The 16,013-nt window shown below is 60.3% G+C and overlaps 1 protein-coding gene across 7 annotated transcripts; it reads right to left on the reverse strand.

Annotated features, from left to right (window-relative positions):
* Positions 1 to 226: 226 nt before the first annotated feature.
* Positions 227 to 15,954, reverse strand: TRAF7 (TNF receptor associated factor 7). Of its 7 annotated transcripts, none has more exons than XM_028513193.2 (22): positions 15,770 to 15,877; positions 11,659 to 11,777; positions 11,380 to 11,437; positions 9,090 to 9,185; positions 8,872 to 8,963; positions 6,436 to 6,552; positions 5,849 to 5,941; positions 5,630 to 5,663; positions 4,827 to 5,010; positions 4,601 to 4,729; positions 3,675 to 3,892; positions 3,526 to 3,599; positions 3,225 to 3,273; positions 3,018 to 3,145; positions 2,756 to 2,838; positions 1,970 to 2,009; positions 1,725 to 1,841; positions 1,514 to 1,636; positions 1,202 to 1,321; positions 982 to 1,113; positions 780 to 899; positions 227 to 604 (listed from the first exon to the last, which is right to left on the reverse strand). In XM_028513193.2, the coding sequence occupies exons 4-22, from the start codon at positions 9,091 to 9,093 to the stop codon at positions 590 to 592; spliced, it is 1,872 nt and encodes a 623-aa protein (XP_028368994.1). In that variant the 5' UTR covers positions 9,094 to 9,185; positions 11,380 to 11,437; positions 11,659 to 11,777; positions 15,770 to 15,877; the 3' UTR covers positions 227 to 589. The 7 variants fall into 7 exon arrangements, with proteins under 7 accessions (XP_028368994.1, XP_035876937.1, XP_028368959.1 ...); XM_036021044.1 differs by having other exon boundaries at positions 4,595 to 4,729; positions 15,770 to 15,876; XM_028513158.2 differs by lacking the exon at positions 9,090 to 9,185 and having other exon boundaries at positions 4,595 to 4,729; positions 15,770 to 15,954.
* Positions 15,955 to 16,013: the final 59 nt, after the last annotated feature.

The following is a 16,013-nucleotide window of genomic DNA, read 5'->3' on the forward strand; positions in this document are numbered from 1 at the left end:
CCCACTCACAGCCACAGTCTGTAGCTTTTATTTTCTTCTTAAAAAATAAAAAAAGACTTATTTTTAGAGAGAGGGGAAGGGAGGGAGAAAGAGAGGGAGAGAATCATCAATCGGTTGCTTCTCAAACGGAGAACAAACCCCCAACCCAGGCATGCGCCCTGACTGGGAATTGAACCCACGACCTTTCACTTTGCGGATGCCCACCCAACCAACTGAGCCACACTGGTCAGAGCTGTGCAGCTTTTATTTCAATCAGAAAGTAATCAAATCTATGTACAGTCTAAAAACAATAGAAAAGTCGAGTACAAAGGCCCTGCAGTCCATCAGGAACGGGGATGGAGGGCGGGCCGGACGAGCATGATAGCTGGAGTGTAGAAAGAGGGGCTGGGCACTGTCCTAGCAGCGATGATGACAGAACCAGGCAGAGAGGGACGCTCACCAGATGCAGGATCAGGAGGGCACTGCCTGGCCAGCGGAGCCTGCCTATCCCCAAATGGGCAGGCAGAGATCCTGATACCATCCATGTGGCCAGCCTGGCGTGGAGAGGCCTAGGGTGGGCCCAGAAGAAGCCAAGAGCTGGCCTGTACTGTCAGCAAGTCCAAACCTGCAAGAGGAAGGCTCTGTTTCAGGTGCCCGCTTGGCCAGTCTGCCCCAACACCAGCTGCTGTTCACACCTGTCCTCTACCGTCACCTGCTCAGGGCTCCTGGCTCTTCACCCCCAACCCCTTGCTCCACAAGTGCAGCCAGCCCCTTTGCATGACTCAAGCCAAGGTGCTGACCTTCACAGTGCTGTCCACAGCCCCTGAGAAGAGCCGGCCCCGGGACACAGCCAGCGCAGTTACGCTGCCCTGGTGCCGCAGCAGGGTCTGCGTGCATATCATGTTGTCCATACTCCAGACCTGGGGGCACATGAGACGTGAGGACACGCCTAGGCCGGGCAACCTGCCCTGAGCCTCCCACTGCCACCAGGCTGGCACCGACCCTGAGAGACCGATCATAGGACGCGCTGAAGACTTTGGTCTGGTCCGGCGTCGAGATGACCGCCAAGGCATACACAGTGCCGACGTGGCCTGTCAGGGTTCGCACTTGCTCCTTGGACTCGATGTCCCACACCTGGGGTGACGGCACAGGCAGGTCAGAGACACCAATGGTGTGGACAGGGGCCCAGAGCCAGGCCCTACCCCTAGGTGTCCACCCTTACGTGGATGAGGTTCTCATAGGTGCCACAAACAATGTGGTGATTTGTCACAGCGATAGAGTATACACTGCCACCAGACGTCTGCAGGACATGGATGCAGTCGAGGGTCCGGATGTCCCAGATCTATAGGGAAGTGCAGGTCACTTGGTCCCAGGCCAGGTGCCTTATCCCCAAGGCCTCAGGGGTTTCAGACACCGTGGGCAGCCCACCGACCACCTAGGGGGGTGTGAGGGTCTCCCAGCCGGGGTGGGAAGGAAGCAGGGCAGTGCTGGTACAGGGAGGGGACCTGCCACTGGGAGTGTGGCACCGGGGTACCTTGATTGTCTGGTAGGAGCCACTGTACAGGTAGCTCTGGGCAGCCACAAGGGCCCGCACCCAGTGGTTGAGGCCCGTTAGCTCCTTCTTCAGCTTCAGCTCAGTGCCTACGATGTCCCAGACCTGTGGGGACGGCTGTGAGTGTGGGCTGGGTGGCCAGGCATCCAGCACCCCGATGCCTGGCACGTGCACACACGCCACCTTGCCTGACCTTGATGGCCTTCAGGGAGCCACTGAAGAGCATGTTGTGCGAGGAGACCAGCGTGCACACAGGGTTGTCATGGGCCCGGATTGTGTTCACTTTCTGCAGGTTCTGGATATCCCACACCTGGCAGGTGGGAGCACAGGATGCCTCAGGTGCCAGCCCTGCTGCCACGAGCCCAGGCCCTAGTGGCACAGTGTGCCTGGAGCTCCCAGACACTGGCACAGCCTGGCCCTCCCACAGGCCCCACTCACAATGATGGTGCAGTCTGCTGAGCCGCTGTAGAGCTTGCACCTGGGGAAGCAAAGCTAAAGTGTCAGGGCAGGAGAAGCCACCTTCCTCACTGACACCGCCCTGCAGGCCAAGGTGGCACTGGACACCAGGAGTCAGCAGTATGGGGCAGTGCCAAGGCCACTGCTGCTGCTTCAAGCCCAGCCTCAGTGTTCCTGTCTCAGTGAGGGGACACTGGAAGTGGAGGCCCAACCCTGGTGCTGGTGTGGCAAGAGTCCGGCAGGTGAGCTGGGCGGTAATTACCTAGTTAGTGCGCCGACAGTCAGGCTGCTGCTTCCTGTGACCCAGAACCCCTCTCTCCCCCTCACATTCATTCATGCCCACAACATAACACCTCACGACGTAAGACAGGAGAGAAGGTCTAGGAGGGGCCACCATGGGGGCAGGGAGGTAGGTAGGCCAGCTGCTCTGTGGTCCTGTCCCCAAGCTATGCCCAGGCCAGCCACAGCTGAGCTCCTGCCTCCACTCTGTGACGTCCCATCTCTGTCCCCTGACTGCCCAAGGCACTCCAGGGCCCGGCCCATGCTTTGTGAATGTACATCAGAGATGGAGGGCTCACACGCTGCCGCCCGAGAGCTCATCCTGCTCAAGGTCATAAGTGCCTCACAGGAGGGATGGATACAGCCACATTTCGGCATGTGGCTGCACAGGCTTGAGTTCACAACCCATGGGGCAGCAGCACGGGCTCTCATGTCCCCGGTTCCAGGTGGGCCCCTGTGGTCAGTGGGCACACACACGCTGGCACTCACCCCTGGATGCACAGTGCCAGCACAATGCCGTCATGGCCCTCCAGCGTCTTTTGGCACTTGTAGGTGGTACATGTGTCCCACACCTGCAGAGACCAGAGTCAGGTGGGTCCCAGCAAGATCAGCCAGGTGCCAGGGCTGGAAGAGTGGGAATGAGGAAGCAAGACATCCTCAGGGAGAAAGCCCTGCCTAGGAGGGGAAGACCCGCCCATGGGCAGTACCCACCCTCTACCTTGCTAGGCCCACCTAGGCAGGCCCCACCCACCTTGATGGTCTTGTCAGAGGAGCCACTGAAGAGCAGGTCCCCCATGGAGTAGACACAGAGACACCAGACAGGGCCCTGGTGGCCCACGAAGGTTCCTTTGCACTTGAAGATCTGCTGTGGGTCATAGGCTGCAGAGACAGGAGGAGCTGGTAAGGGATGGGGAGTCCTTGGGGAGAGTGGTGGGAGCAGCAGTGGGCCCATACTCACATCCTAGAATGCCCATGTTCAGCCGTGCATTGATGTGGGACAGCTCATCCTGCAAGGCCAAGAGCGGAGGGCATGGTGGGTGTGGCTTCATAATCCCCCTGCCCACCAGCCTGAGCTTGGGCAGGGGCGGGGGGGGGGGGGGGGGGGGGGGGCGGCAGGGGGTCAGGTGCAGCAGCAGCCCTCCCCAGTACAGACACCTAATCCTGAGCAGGGCAAGCCTCCTGCTGGGCCCCAACCAGAGGGACAGTCCTGTGTCCCCCACCCCGCCCAACTTCCCCGCATCTGTCCCTCGCCTGCTCACGTTCAACATGGATGCATCCCTGCGGAACTCCATGAGGTCTTCGCTCAGCTTGCTCTGGTTTTCATCCAGGACATCTGAGTGGCAGGGAAGATGGTGTCAGGGACCAGAGAGAGCAGCTGTACCCCACCCCCTCTGGATGGGGCTCTCACCAAACTTGAGCTCCAGACTCTTCTCCAGCTGGTCAATCTTCTCTGAGAGCTTGCCTAGCATGGAGCGCAGGAAGGCGATCTCCTGGTCCTTCTGAGCCAGCGCCACGTGCATCTCGTGGAAGCGGTCATCTGTCTGCTGCAGGAACTCCTTCAGGCCCTCAAAGCGGCAGGTCTCCAGGTGCGTCTCATATGTGTCCTGGTTCCCAATGAATGTGCACCTGGAGGAACAGGACAGCTGCCTGCCCCCCTGCTCACCAGCCTATACAGCGGGGCCTTCTTCTGCCTCCTCAAGCCCAGGAATCTCTCTCGAATCCCACTTTTGGGCCCACAGTACCCCAGATGGGCCACCATCTTCTCCACACCAGCAAGCCTGCCCATCTATCCTGCTCCCACCAGCATGCAACAGGCCACTCTGCAAGGGATACCCAGTCATTTCACTCCTGCTCAAAACTCTTCAAGGGCCCCTCCACACCCCTCATCAGCTTGTCTCTCTCCCCCCTCCCATCTGCTCTCAACTCTGGCCAGTTGCTTGAGTCCACCCTGCTGGCCCAGCTGTCGGACGCCCCTGCCCTGGCGGTTCCCTGGCTCATGCTTACACACTCGTTAGTTCCCATCTCACGCCCTCCCTGGCCACCCCCGGCTCCCCAGCCACTCTGGCCCCTCAATGTCCCCACGGGGCTCAGGTTTCTCCTTCACAGCACCTGTACCTCGGTTTATAATTACATAGTCGACGGTGTGGTTCCCGCTAAGGTCCATCTCCCCAGGGACCCTGGCTGTCTCCCCAGTGCCCGGCACACAGGTGGATCTCAACAAAGGTTTGCTGAAGGAGGGATGGTGAATGCCAGCCCAGGCCCCCCACCCCCCTGCCAGCCCACCCCTGCCCCAGGGCAGCCCCCCGGAGCCCACCCCCGCCCACTCACCCGTACTTGGAGTGGGGACACTTGATGTGCTCGCACTCCTTGAGATGGGCCTCCAGGTTCATCTTGAGAAGGGGTGGGCAGTTCGGGTTGTTGGGGCACCGCACGGGCCTGTAGTCGCAGCTGCTCTCGTGGTCCCTGGGAGAGGCAAGACACGGAACAGGATGAGTCCCCAGAGGCACCATTTTTAGCACCCCTGATTGGTGGAGGGCTGGGGGCTCAGGGGAGCACTTACTTTCGGGCACTGAGCTTAATGGTGAAGGGGCACCCTCGGGGGTCCACCTCAAAGACAGTGGGCTTCCCGACCCCTGCTGGCCGACAGCCGTGCCTGCAGTGGATGGAGAGCTCCCCAATCTGCTCGGCCACGGCAATGTTGTTCACCACCACCGTCAGCTTGGCGTTGTCCACGGGGCACTTCTCTGGAGGGGAGGGCATGCTGACCCCACGGTCTGCCCAGCCGGCCTCTCCCCTGGCAGCTCTGCTCCCTGGCGAGCGGCCTGGGACCTGCTCCCCACCCCCAGTGGGCTGAGCCCCTGTCAGGGCCTTAATTCACCTGTCTATCTGCCCCTCTGAGACGCCAAGAATAGAAGGGCACACAACCAGGTCACCCAGAATGACTGCCGGACGAGGCGTCTCAGCTGACCCAAGATGGCAGGACAGGGCCCAGAGGGCTGGGACAGAGCAGGAGGGGACCCAGCCCGGGGCCCTGCAGGGGTGCCTGGATGGTACTAAGGCTTGAGACTGCACGAGGCAGCAGCCAGGACGGTGAGGGCAGCCTCCGCCAGGGAGAGCGGGTGCGGAGCCCAGGGAGCCCCGAGCTGCGGGTCTTACTGCTCTGCTCGTCAACATCTCAGGCCTGGCCTGAGCGTACCTGGGAGCCGCCGCCACCTGCCGCACAGACACTCTGCACAGGACTAGGGAGAAGCCACCGTGCAGCCAGGGGCGTGATCAGTGCTGGGCCTGGCTGGGACCCCCTGGAGGGGCCGCCCCGCCAGCTGGGAAACAAGGTGGCCAGGCCTGGGTCTGAAAGGGCCCTACCTGACTTTAAGGCGCATCTTCGACAGAATGTATGCTGTGGAGACAATAGATAAAGTTGGGGTGCAGCCACAGCCACCAACCCCCGTGCCCAGTGCAGAGGGCCTCTGCTGGCGGCCAGACCAGGCCTGTGACCAAGGTCCGGGCTCCACTCGAATGGGGCTGGCAGCACACCCGGCCCCGAGGTGGTGCAGTGGTCAGGGAGGGGACAGGTGGCCTCACCCCACACGTGGTGATCACAGGGTCCTTGAACACACTGCAGCAGAGCTGGCAGCACAACTTCACCGAGAGCTGCTCCGCAAACACCAGTGGCTCCTAGAACCAGGCAGAGCAAATGAGGATGGGCCAGGGGTGCTGATGTGGGAGTAAGGGGAGACCCAGCCCTCCCCCTACAGGCCTGGGCTGCCCTCTCAGGGTGGGGGCCCCTCAGCTGGGGTGTGCCCCAAGAGGAACCTGCTGAGGCCTAGTGCTGGGCCGGAACTTGAGGGGGCCCAAGTATGCAGGACCCCTCCAGGTGTGCCCTCGGCCTGCCAGTACCTCCCCTCTGCCTGGTGTGGCAATAAGAAAGGGCCCCACACAGGTCCCTGAAGTCGGTCCCTGGGAAGCCCCTGGGGTGGGGAGTAGGAAGAACATGCACGGGGGACCTGGCCTGGGGTCCTGGTGGGGACCAGAGAAGATGGGGGGCTCTCACGAGGCCCTTCCACTCCCTCACTGTGCCTGGGGGAAAGTGCCTCCCATGACCACCACAGCACAGCGAGGGTCCCTTGGAGTTATCTGTGTTGAGCCCACCCCATGGCCACCACACCTACCGGCTCCTCCTCTTCCTCGGGCAGCGAGAACGTGGAGCGCAGGGACATGCTGGACTCGGAGTGCAGGGAACGGACAGAGATGGCCGAGTCAGAGCGGCGTGGGGTGCTGATGGGGGGCTGCAGCATGGAGACAGGCACCCATCAGTGGGGAGGAGGGCGGGGCCAAGCCCCTGTGCACACTGAGAGCAGTGGGCCCCCAGGGCCACCCCATCCTAGCGGATGCTCACTCAGGCAGCAGGGGCCCTGCTGTGTGTATGAGAAGCGGATGCAATGCCCAGGCCTGCTCCTGTCCAGAGATCCAGGCCCTATTGGGCCACCCACTCACGCCTGCCAACTTTCTTTGTGTAAATGGAGAGACTTCCTGCTATTCAATTCTGCGAGGACACGCTAGGCCTGCTTCCTGCTTCCCGTGAGGGAATGTGGCTGCAGAGGGGGCATCTCCAGCAGCCAATCCCAGGGCAGCCACAGCCCCAGACTGCCACAGTGAAGGGGGTGAAGGCTGGCCGGAAGAGGCTCTAGGTACCCGCCAGGCTCAGCTGCCTGCCTGGCCTCCCCGGCTGGGGAGACTGAGCCAGGCCAGTGAGGCTCGCAGGGAAGGCGGAAACACACCCACTGAACCCTGGCCAGGCTTCTGAGTGCAGGAGGGGCGGCCATGGGCACCTGCTTCTGCCAGAGCCACTAAAGATGAGATTTGGGGGAATCCTGGGGTGGGGAACCGTGCCTTCCTCCTCTCTAGGCTTGGAATGCCCCAGAAGAGACCCTTCAAGAGCCACTGCTCCCAAACTCCTCCCCTCATGCTCAGAAGCCTCATTCAAAAGCCACAAACCTCCTGCCTCCACAGGCCCCTCTTGGTCCCAGCTGCTCTGGGGCCCAACTGCCTGAGTCTCTATGGGTGTGGGGGCAGTTGGAACCATCCCCTCCCCACCAGCTCTGGACGTTGGGCCCGCTGGAGGGCAGAGGGAGGCTTGGCTGAGTGGTGCCAGCTCTGCACAAAAGCCAGGCCAGTTCCAGGGCCCAGCCTTCCCAAGCGAGGGCAGCAGAGACCATGTCCCTAGTGTGCCCGCAAAGAGCACTTCCCTCCCCAGTGCTGTGCCCACCTCCCTTCGCAGCATTCCAAGTAGTGAGTCTGCACAGAAACGCTACATGAGAAACGAGGCCAGCAGAGGAAGTGAGTCAAACCAAGCCACGGGCAGCAGTGGGAACCAGAGGGCAAGAGCGGTCCAGACGGGAGCTGGGCTAAGCACGCCGGGCCGGGCCTGGCTCTGGTCTCCCCTGCCCGCCTGCCCTCCTGAGTGAGGGGCTGGCACTGTCGGCCACCCAGGGCAGATCGAGGGGTAGCTTCCAGGGGCCCAGCAGCCAACAGAGATGATGCCCAGGCAGCCACAGCCTCAGGGCCTTCGTGGCACAGTTCCACTTCCTTCAAGCCACCAAGGCCAGGACCACAACCACACATGCAGAATTCGCTTCCTGGGAGGCCCCCATGGGAGGGTGGGCCTCCTGATTCCAGTCACACCCCGTGGGCCAGCCAGAGACTGTGGAGACTGAGGTAGGAAGAGCTGGAGAGAATGGGGCAAATTGTGTGACTTGTCCTTACGAGGGGCCTAGTGCCATGCCTGGCACACGAGCGTGTATGTTCAAGTAACTGAAAAACTTTTCTTCCTATTTAATAGGAAATACAGGCCTAGCAGCCCAGCATAAGGAGAAGCCTTCGGTCTGGAGAGGCTGGGAGGGCAGGGGACCCAGGAGAGTTTGTCAGGGCCACCACCAAGGGAAAGCAGAAAGCAGGGCACATGACAGGTCAGCGACGGGCGGGCTCAAGCGTGCTCATGTGCCCCGCCCCCACTGAACGAGTCCTTGCTTCCCCAGGCAGGCCCAGAGCCCAGCAACAAGTGCCAGTAGATAGGCAGGGCATGTCCACTGTGACCCCGGCCACACGGCCTGGACCCCGACAGCCAGCCCCCACTCTGCCTTGAACCTTTTTCTCACTCTGCAGGCCTGTCCTCCTTTCCCCATCTGCTGGGGCCCATCTCCCTCATCAGGAGCCCCTTCCCAGGCCTCTTGCCTCTACCTGGCAACTCATCCCTCATCCTCTACTAGGGCAGCACAGGGGCTCACATAATGCGGACTCTCGTGACTGAACTTTCTGTGGCTCCTACCCACTCAAGAGGAGCCAAATGCACCACACCCCCCAGCCCAGCAGTCCCTGATGGCCACCTCTCCATGCAGTCCAGCCTTGGTGCTCAGACCTCTGAGTGTCCGCACGTGCCAGCCCTCTGTCTGTCCCACCAGCTCACTTCCCACTACAGACTACAGAGCTCAAGTCTCCTCCAGGTTAAGTATCCCACCTCCATCCTCTCCTGGGGCCTGGCCCTTGCAGTCAAGGCATGATAGGAGGCTCCTGTGAGGCGGGGAGCAGGGAGCGTGACCCAGACCTACCATGCTGTCCTCCTCGTCCCGAGGGGAGTAGGCAAGGGTGCTGGAAGAGGAGGGTGTCCTGCGGTGCTGTTTGTATGTGCTGGTCCCATCCGCTGCCAAGAAAAGAGGGCCAGGGCGCTGTGACTGGGGGCCATGGGGAAGCCCGACTCACCGTGGTGAGCAGTGGGTCAGAGACCGGGCTGAACGTCTGGTTAGTCCTGTCTAGGAAGCCTCCTTACCCATGCTGGCTCCCACTGCCTCCTTCTGGGTTTGATGGCAACTCGGCTGGGGCTGGGCTGGGGGCAACTGGAAAACGCCTCATCCTCAGCAGGTGCCTAAGCAGGGCACAGCATGACTGGCCCCGAGCCTCCAGCGAGAGCCCCGTGCTGCTCTGCGGGCCGTCACTAGCTCTCAGCCCTCCCCGGCGCTGAGGCAGGTGGGAAGGGTGCAGGCCACGGTGGCCTCCCCAGGTCTAATCACCAGAACTCTGCCACGGGGCTCGGCTTGCCCTGGACAGTCCTAGTGCTGAGCCCCGCAGCCCCCAGGCAGGCTGGGAGTGGTGGTGGAGGGGTCTTCTCTCAGCCTCTACAACCAGCTCCCAGCACCCAGCCTGACCCTGGGGCCACTTTGCCCAGCTGAGGCTCGAGGCCAACACCAGAGTGATTACACCTAAGGTCACCTGGCAGGAGCTAGGACATCATCTTATCTAATCCTCAAGGTGACCCTGCCAGGTGGGTTCTCTGATAGCCTCAGTCCACGGAGGAAACAGACACGGAGAGGTGTGAAGCCCCTCCGTGGGCATACGGAGGCCAGGATGGCAGCCTGGTGCTCCTGTGCCACTGTTTCCCACCTCCCGCCCTGGCTCCTCCACAACCCCAGAACCAGCCACTGGCCTTCTTGCTTCCTCCAGGGAAGGCTGCTGGAGGCTCATGCCCTTCTCCTACTGCTTGCCCATCAGCCTGGCTGCCGGAAGCTAGGGGCGGTTTCCCCTGGCCTTAGGCCCCAGCTGGGGCCAGATGTCACAAAAACCAGCTCCAAAGGCCTGGATTTATGGTACGGGCTTCAGTGGGCTATCCTGAGAGGAGCCAATGTGGCAGCTGTCCAGACGTGGCTCTGACCCATCCCTCCCACCAAAGGGGTCACTGAGTGGGACAAGGGCAAGATGGGCCCATCATTCTCTGCCTTTGAGCTTTCAATTGCCATGACAAGGTTCTGCCATCTCCACAGGTAGATGAGAAATTAAGAAAGGTTCTTGGGCCCTGGCCAGATGGCTTAGTTGGTTGGAGCATCATCCCATACACCAAAAGGTTGTGGGTTCGATTCCCAGTCAGGGCACATACCTAGATTGTGGGTTCGATCCTCATTGGGGCACATACAGGAAACAACTGATCAACATTTCTCTCTCACGCTGATGTGTGTCTCTCTCTCCCCCTTCCTCCCTCTAAAATCAATAAACATACCCTGGCTGGTATAGCTCGGGCCTGTGAACCAAAGGGTTGTTGGTTCAATTCCCAGTCAGGGCACATGCCTGGGTTATGGGCCAGGTCCCCAATTGGGGACACATGAAGGGCAACCACCCACGGATGTTCCTCTGCCTCTCTTTCTCTTTCCCCTCCCCTCTCTCTATATAAATAAATAAAATCTCAAAAAAAAAAATAAAATCAATAAACATTCTCAGGTGAGGATTAAAACAAAAAGAAAGTTACTTGGATGATGAGATTAAAAGTGATATTTATTTACTTTTTCCTCAGGAAAAAATGTCTAAGAAAAAAAGAGGGCTCTTTCTGAGCCCCCGAGGGTGTCACCCAGCAACAAAGAGCTGGCGCAAACAGGAGCGCAGTGGCCCTACGACTGTACTGCCACGTGCATGCAGAGGAAACCAAGGAAAAGCAATGTAAAAACCAATGAGCAGCTGGCATGCTCCCGCGAAGAGCCAGGAGCCAAAAAGGCAAATGCACACACCACCCCCAGGCCCTGGCCCTGACAGGACAGGCCCCTGCCCCTGTGACTCTGGGAAGGAGACCGCGCCCTCATGTGCCAACTCCTCGTGACCTCCTTGAATACACATCAGCGGAGCGGCAGCTGTGGCGCCAGGCTTGAGAAAGTATCCCAAGAGCACTTCTTTTTCCCCACCCATGCCCACACAGTCCCCAAACCTGGACTTGGAGGCTGCTAGGAACCTGGGGTAGGGATGATCAGGGGTCGCTGTGACAAGGGACAGGTGTACACGGGGTGCTGGGGAAGTTGGGACAGCCCCCCCTAGAGAGGTGATGAGCAAGGTACCACAAAGAAGGGGAAGGGGGTGCTGGGGTGGGGGAGAAGGACTGAGTGGCAAGAGCAGAACCACAGGGAGCAGGGCTGCAGACCCCTTCCTAGCTGGCGGGGCGGGGGGCTGGCAGAACTGAACTGAGCTGTCCTCTTTCCAATGCCAGTTCCCACTCCCCACGCCACCAAGAAGGGTCCCACGGGCACTGGCAGAGTTAAGGCTGCCCAGATTCTAGCTGGGCTGGCCTGAGCTCACAGGCTCACCTTTGGTGATAGTGGTGACAGCCGAAAAGGCAGGCCCGAAAGTCGTTTCCATCCTGGTCTGGAAAGAGAACTGATGAGACCTGGCTTTGACTCCAGAGAGGATGTGGACACACGTGAACATGCACTGACATGCTTTCACACCAACACACTGTGTACATGCATCACAGCCCACCCACAGGACCTCCAGGCAGAAACAGGATGGCTCTAGAAGCTCTGCAGGGGCCCTGGACCTGTGGGGTGTGCACAAAGGGCAGACCCTCACCACAGGGCACCCCTTACCCCGATGGTGATGTCTGGGGTGGGAAGACTGGAAGGTCCACCAGAGAAGCGGTTGTACCAGGCGCTTTTGCCCGAGCTCATGCTCTAGAGAGGCATCTAGGGTCCTTCGGCAGCGTCTCCTGTGGGTGGAACACAAAGTGGGGCTTTAGCCCTGGAGGCCAGGCCTGTCGACTGGCCAGGGCCGCTCCACATGGCAGCCCGCTCCGGCTGGCCCACCACAGGGCACGGCACGCTTCCACCTCCTTCCTTCCATCAGCAGCACCAACAAGGACAGGTCCACTGGGGCAAAGTCTCCGCCCCTCCCTGCCCACAGGTGTGCCGCCTGAGGACGGGAGGGGGCCCTGGCGAGGTCAGGAAACTGGCACTCAGTTTTACCTTCCTTTAAGGCTTAACCCTTTGGCAATGCCCACCCAGCTCAAACCCAGGGGTGGAGAGCCATCCCCCCACCCCACATCAAATGTCCCTGGGGCCAAGGCTGCACACACGCGGAGTTACAAGCCTATTTCCTGCCACAATGGCAGAGACACTGGCCACACCTTAGACAACCTGTTGGGTGGTGTACCTGGAGCCCTCCTCCTCACAAGCCTCATCACAGAGAGAAAGCCCATTGTGGGCAGGAGGAGGGGCCAAGAGAGAGGAGCTGACTCTTCACCTTCTGCAGGTCACCCACCCCAGAAACAAAGGCTGCCTCCCTGCCCCCCAACTGTGTGACTCAGGTCTCAGGCGGATGGCAGGGAGAAGGCGTAGTGTGAATCATCCTGGGCCTCCCTGCTCCAGCCCTCGGAAGAGAGGGGAGGGGCGGCCCAGGAGCACTGAGCAGACCAGGGATGTGGGGAGGTGAGGGAAGGGATCAGAGACACTGAGGACAGCAGGAAGAGCTGCTCTATTGCCTGACAGTGCCCACCCTCCGGTTGTCTTCCCACCTCCAGGACTCACAGCAGTCTGCTGTCACGAGCCTCACCTGCCCCTTCTGTGGTGGAGTTGGCCATGTTGAACCACAAGGCCCAGGCTTGAAGCTGGGCTCCCCACAGAGAGGGAGGCCAGGCTCATCTTACTCCTAGTGGTGTCATGGGAGGTCGGGTGGGGGGGACCTGTGGTCTGGAAGCCCCGCAGGACTAAGGAAGGCTCCAGGTGGAAGGCTGCTGAGCCCCCCACACTGTGGGAGAAGGCAGGAGACACTGTCAGTCCCATTCCAAGGTGAGTATAGCATGGAGGGCAACAGCACAGTCCAACCAGTTCTGGCACCTTCTCCATCAGTCTCTCCTGACCTGGCCCATCTGGCAGTGCTCCCCCCGCCCTCCCACACACACCACAGTAATGCAGTATGCTGGGGTCTACCCAGTGGTCCCACACCCTGGCCCACCGGTCTGCAGGGAGGGGATGGCTCCTGAGCCCTGTGTCTCCACACCGTGCCCATGAGTTCCCTGTTGTCCCTGATGTCTCTACATCCCTCTCTCCCCACCTGCTCCTTCAAATGCCACCTGCAATACCACCCTCCTAGCCTTCACAACTCAGTCCTCGTCGGGAGGGCTCTCGGGCCTTGCAGTTGGCACTGCTCCTAGGCACCACCCAATCCTGTTCTCTGACTGCCCTTTGGGTTCAGCTAATAGGGGTGCCCGAGAGCTTGGCCAAAGCCTCCCCATCCTATCCACCGCTCCTCCTACTGTGACTTGAGGGGCCTGGCTGTGTGCCCCAGACCAGAGCCCCTGGTGGCTTGTCCTTTGCAGGAAAGGAAGAGTCTCCAGAGAATGGGCAATCCCAGGCCCTCAGGCAGAGGTGTGAGTGTAGCCTGTTTGGAAGCCTCACCTCCAGCACCACTGCTGGTCTCCATACTAAGCAGGAAGTCTCCGAGCCACCCTGCTTGGGGGTAAGGACACCTGGCCAGGGTAAGGCCCAGACGGCCCAAAACAGGAGCTCCAGGACTCGACCAGCAGCAGGAAAGGCTCTGCCCTCTCAGGAAGCTCTCAGTTGGCTGCTGTCTCAGCACCACAGGGCAGGGAGGAGGCTGGGGACTCACAGGGAGGCCACTGCTGACACTGACCTGCATCTTACAATCCAACTGCTCCCTCCACTGCAAGCTCCCAAGGCTGAGGCGCCAGATGCTGGCCCCAGGAACAGCACCCAAGGGCCAGGACCAGGACCCCAACAGGCACCTCACCCCCGGACCACAGCCAGCCACCAGTCCCTGAGTCCAGCGTGCCCACGTGCCTGTCACTGCAGCCTGGGAGAGCAGGCGTCTGGCCGTCCCTCACTATGAAGTGAAGTAAACAGAAAGGCATGCAGGGCTTGCAGGGCAATCGCCTGGAAAGTCCTGGGAGGCCAACAACGACCAGGTCCACAGCCCTGACACACAACCTGCTGGGGGGATCTACAAGATTGGCCCACACGTCAAGCTGAGCCAGGAAAGGAGGGAACCATTTCAGGATTCACACTGGTTCAGCCAGGGATGGGGTAGGCAGGACTCAGGGATTGCAATCCAGCACCCCCCATCTGTGCGCCCCGCCCAGTTCCCAACAATGATTGCTTGCTAAGCATCTCAGAATTGAGCAAGATGCTCTCAGCCCAGTCCCCTAAGGACTGCATTTTGCAATAACGGCCTTTCTGTTACGGTATCTTCTCATCCTGCAAGCCAAAACCCCAACTATAAGGATGCTCTGGCCCAGCTGTCCTGGGGATATATCCTGGACCCCCGGAGCAGTAGACCTCTCCCCTACCCCACAATCAGCCTGAGGAACTCAGGCAGTCAGGAAATTGTCAACTAGAGAAAGAACGCTCACTTGCCTGACGGCCTGGCTTCTCCCAAACTGGGAAAAGTCTTGGGCTAGGCAGGCTAAGAAGACCTGGGTGAGGGTGGGAGGATGAGAAAAGGTCCCCCCCTCCCTGCAGCTCCCTCCAAGTCCCCACCCTGCTGTTCCCAGGGGCCTCAGGGGAGCCCAGGGGAGGGACCCAGGGATCTTTGTCTGCCCCTGTCTGTATCTAAGGGTTACAGGGCTCTGGCTTTCCAGGGCTCTAGGGTGCTCTCCCTGTCCAATGGACCTGAAAGCCACTTGCAATGCTCTAGCCCCTCTTTAGGAAACACCCACCAGACCCTTTCTCTGAGCAGCCCGTGTGGGAGGGCAGGTCAGCTAGTTGGGAACCCCTCCACAGCCCACTGCCCTGGAGGGAGCCCAGGATCTACTGCCCCCACCCCCCTTTCCCTTGGGAAACACTCAGAGGGGTTGTGGATCAGGCCCCGCCCACTTGGCCCTGTGGCCAGCAGCCAGTGGAGTATGTGGCCCAGGCTGGCCATGCTGAAGTCAGGGGCAGTGGGTTGGCCAGATGCAGGTCCCCATTAGAGCCAAGCCCTTCTTTGAGGCAGCTCTTCCAGCACCTCCAGGCCTTTGCACATCTTGCTCCCTCTGCCTGGCATGCTCTTCCAGGAACTCCTAGGACAGTCTGCTTGCTGTAGGACCCCCTACCCCACCCAAAGCCAATCAGGAGCCTCCAATACTTTCTTTCTCAGCGCCTGCTTTTTTCATAGCACCTACCACAATTCCTCACGATTTTGTCTGTATATTGTCAGTACTTCCTCCCTCTAGATCACCGGTTCTCAAGGTGGGGGAGGATTTTGTCCTCCAGGAGACGTTTGGCAATGTCTGGAGGCTTTTTTTTTTTTTTTTTTTGGTTGTCACAGCGGAGGGTGGGGAAGGTTACTGGTACCTACTAGGTACAGACCAGAAATGCTGCTCAATATCCTACAAGGCACAGTAGGGAATGATTAGCCTTCAGTGTCAACAGTAGCGAGGCTGAGAAATCCCATACCATAAGAGTCTATAAGAACTAGGATCGTGCTCTCTGCAGTCTCCTGGCGCCTACAACAGTGTCGACCACCCCGGCCGCGCTCAATAAACACAAGAAGAAGGAATAAATAAAAAGAAAGAGAAAGAACGAACGAAGCCAGCAAGAAGTCAGCTGACACGCAAAGAGAGGGACTGGAGCGGAGACCCCGTTTCGACTCAGCCCCGCCCCTCAAGGCTCAACCCCTTGCCGGACCCCAAAGCACCCAGCCCCCGCCCCACCGCGCGGCCCCGAGGCGCGAGGCCCCGGCCCGGCAGGACGCGCGGACACTCACCCGCCCGCGGCCGCCCGGGAGTGGCAGGACCACCCTCCCTCTTCATCGTGCCCCTAAGGCCGCCGGCTGAGAAAGGGACGGGAGACAGAGCCGGAAGTGTCAGGCGCTGAGCCCATCGGGACTTGTAGTCCTTCGGTTCTCTCGTGGCCCGGAGGCTGTCCCAAGCACGGCTCTTCGGAAACTACGACTTCCGGCGGCGCCGCTGTCGCGAGGCTGGAGTGGCGGCTTCAGAATCACTCTATGC

Source organism: Phyllostomus discolor, chromosome 3 (assembly GCF_004126475.2).
Source record: "Phyllostomus discolor isolate MPI-MPIP mPhyDis1 chromosome 3, mPhyDis1.pri.v3, whole genome shotgun sequence".
In the NCBI taxonomy this organism is placed as follows: Eukaryota; Metazoa; Chordata; class Mammalia; order Chiroptera; family Phyllostomidae; genus Phyllostomus; species Phyllostomus discolor.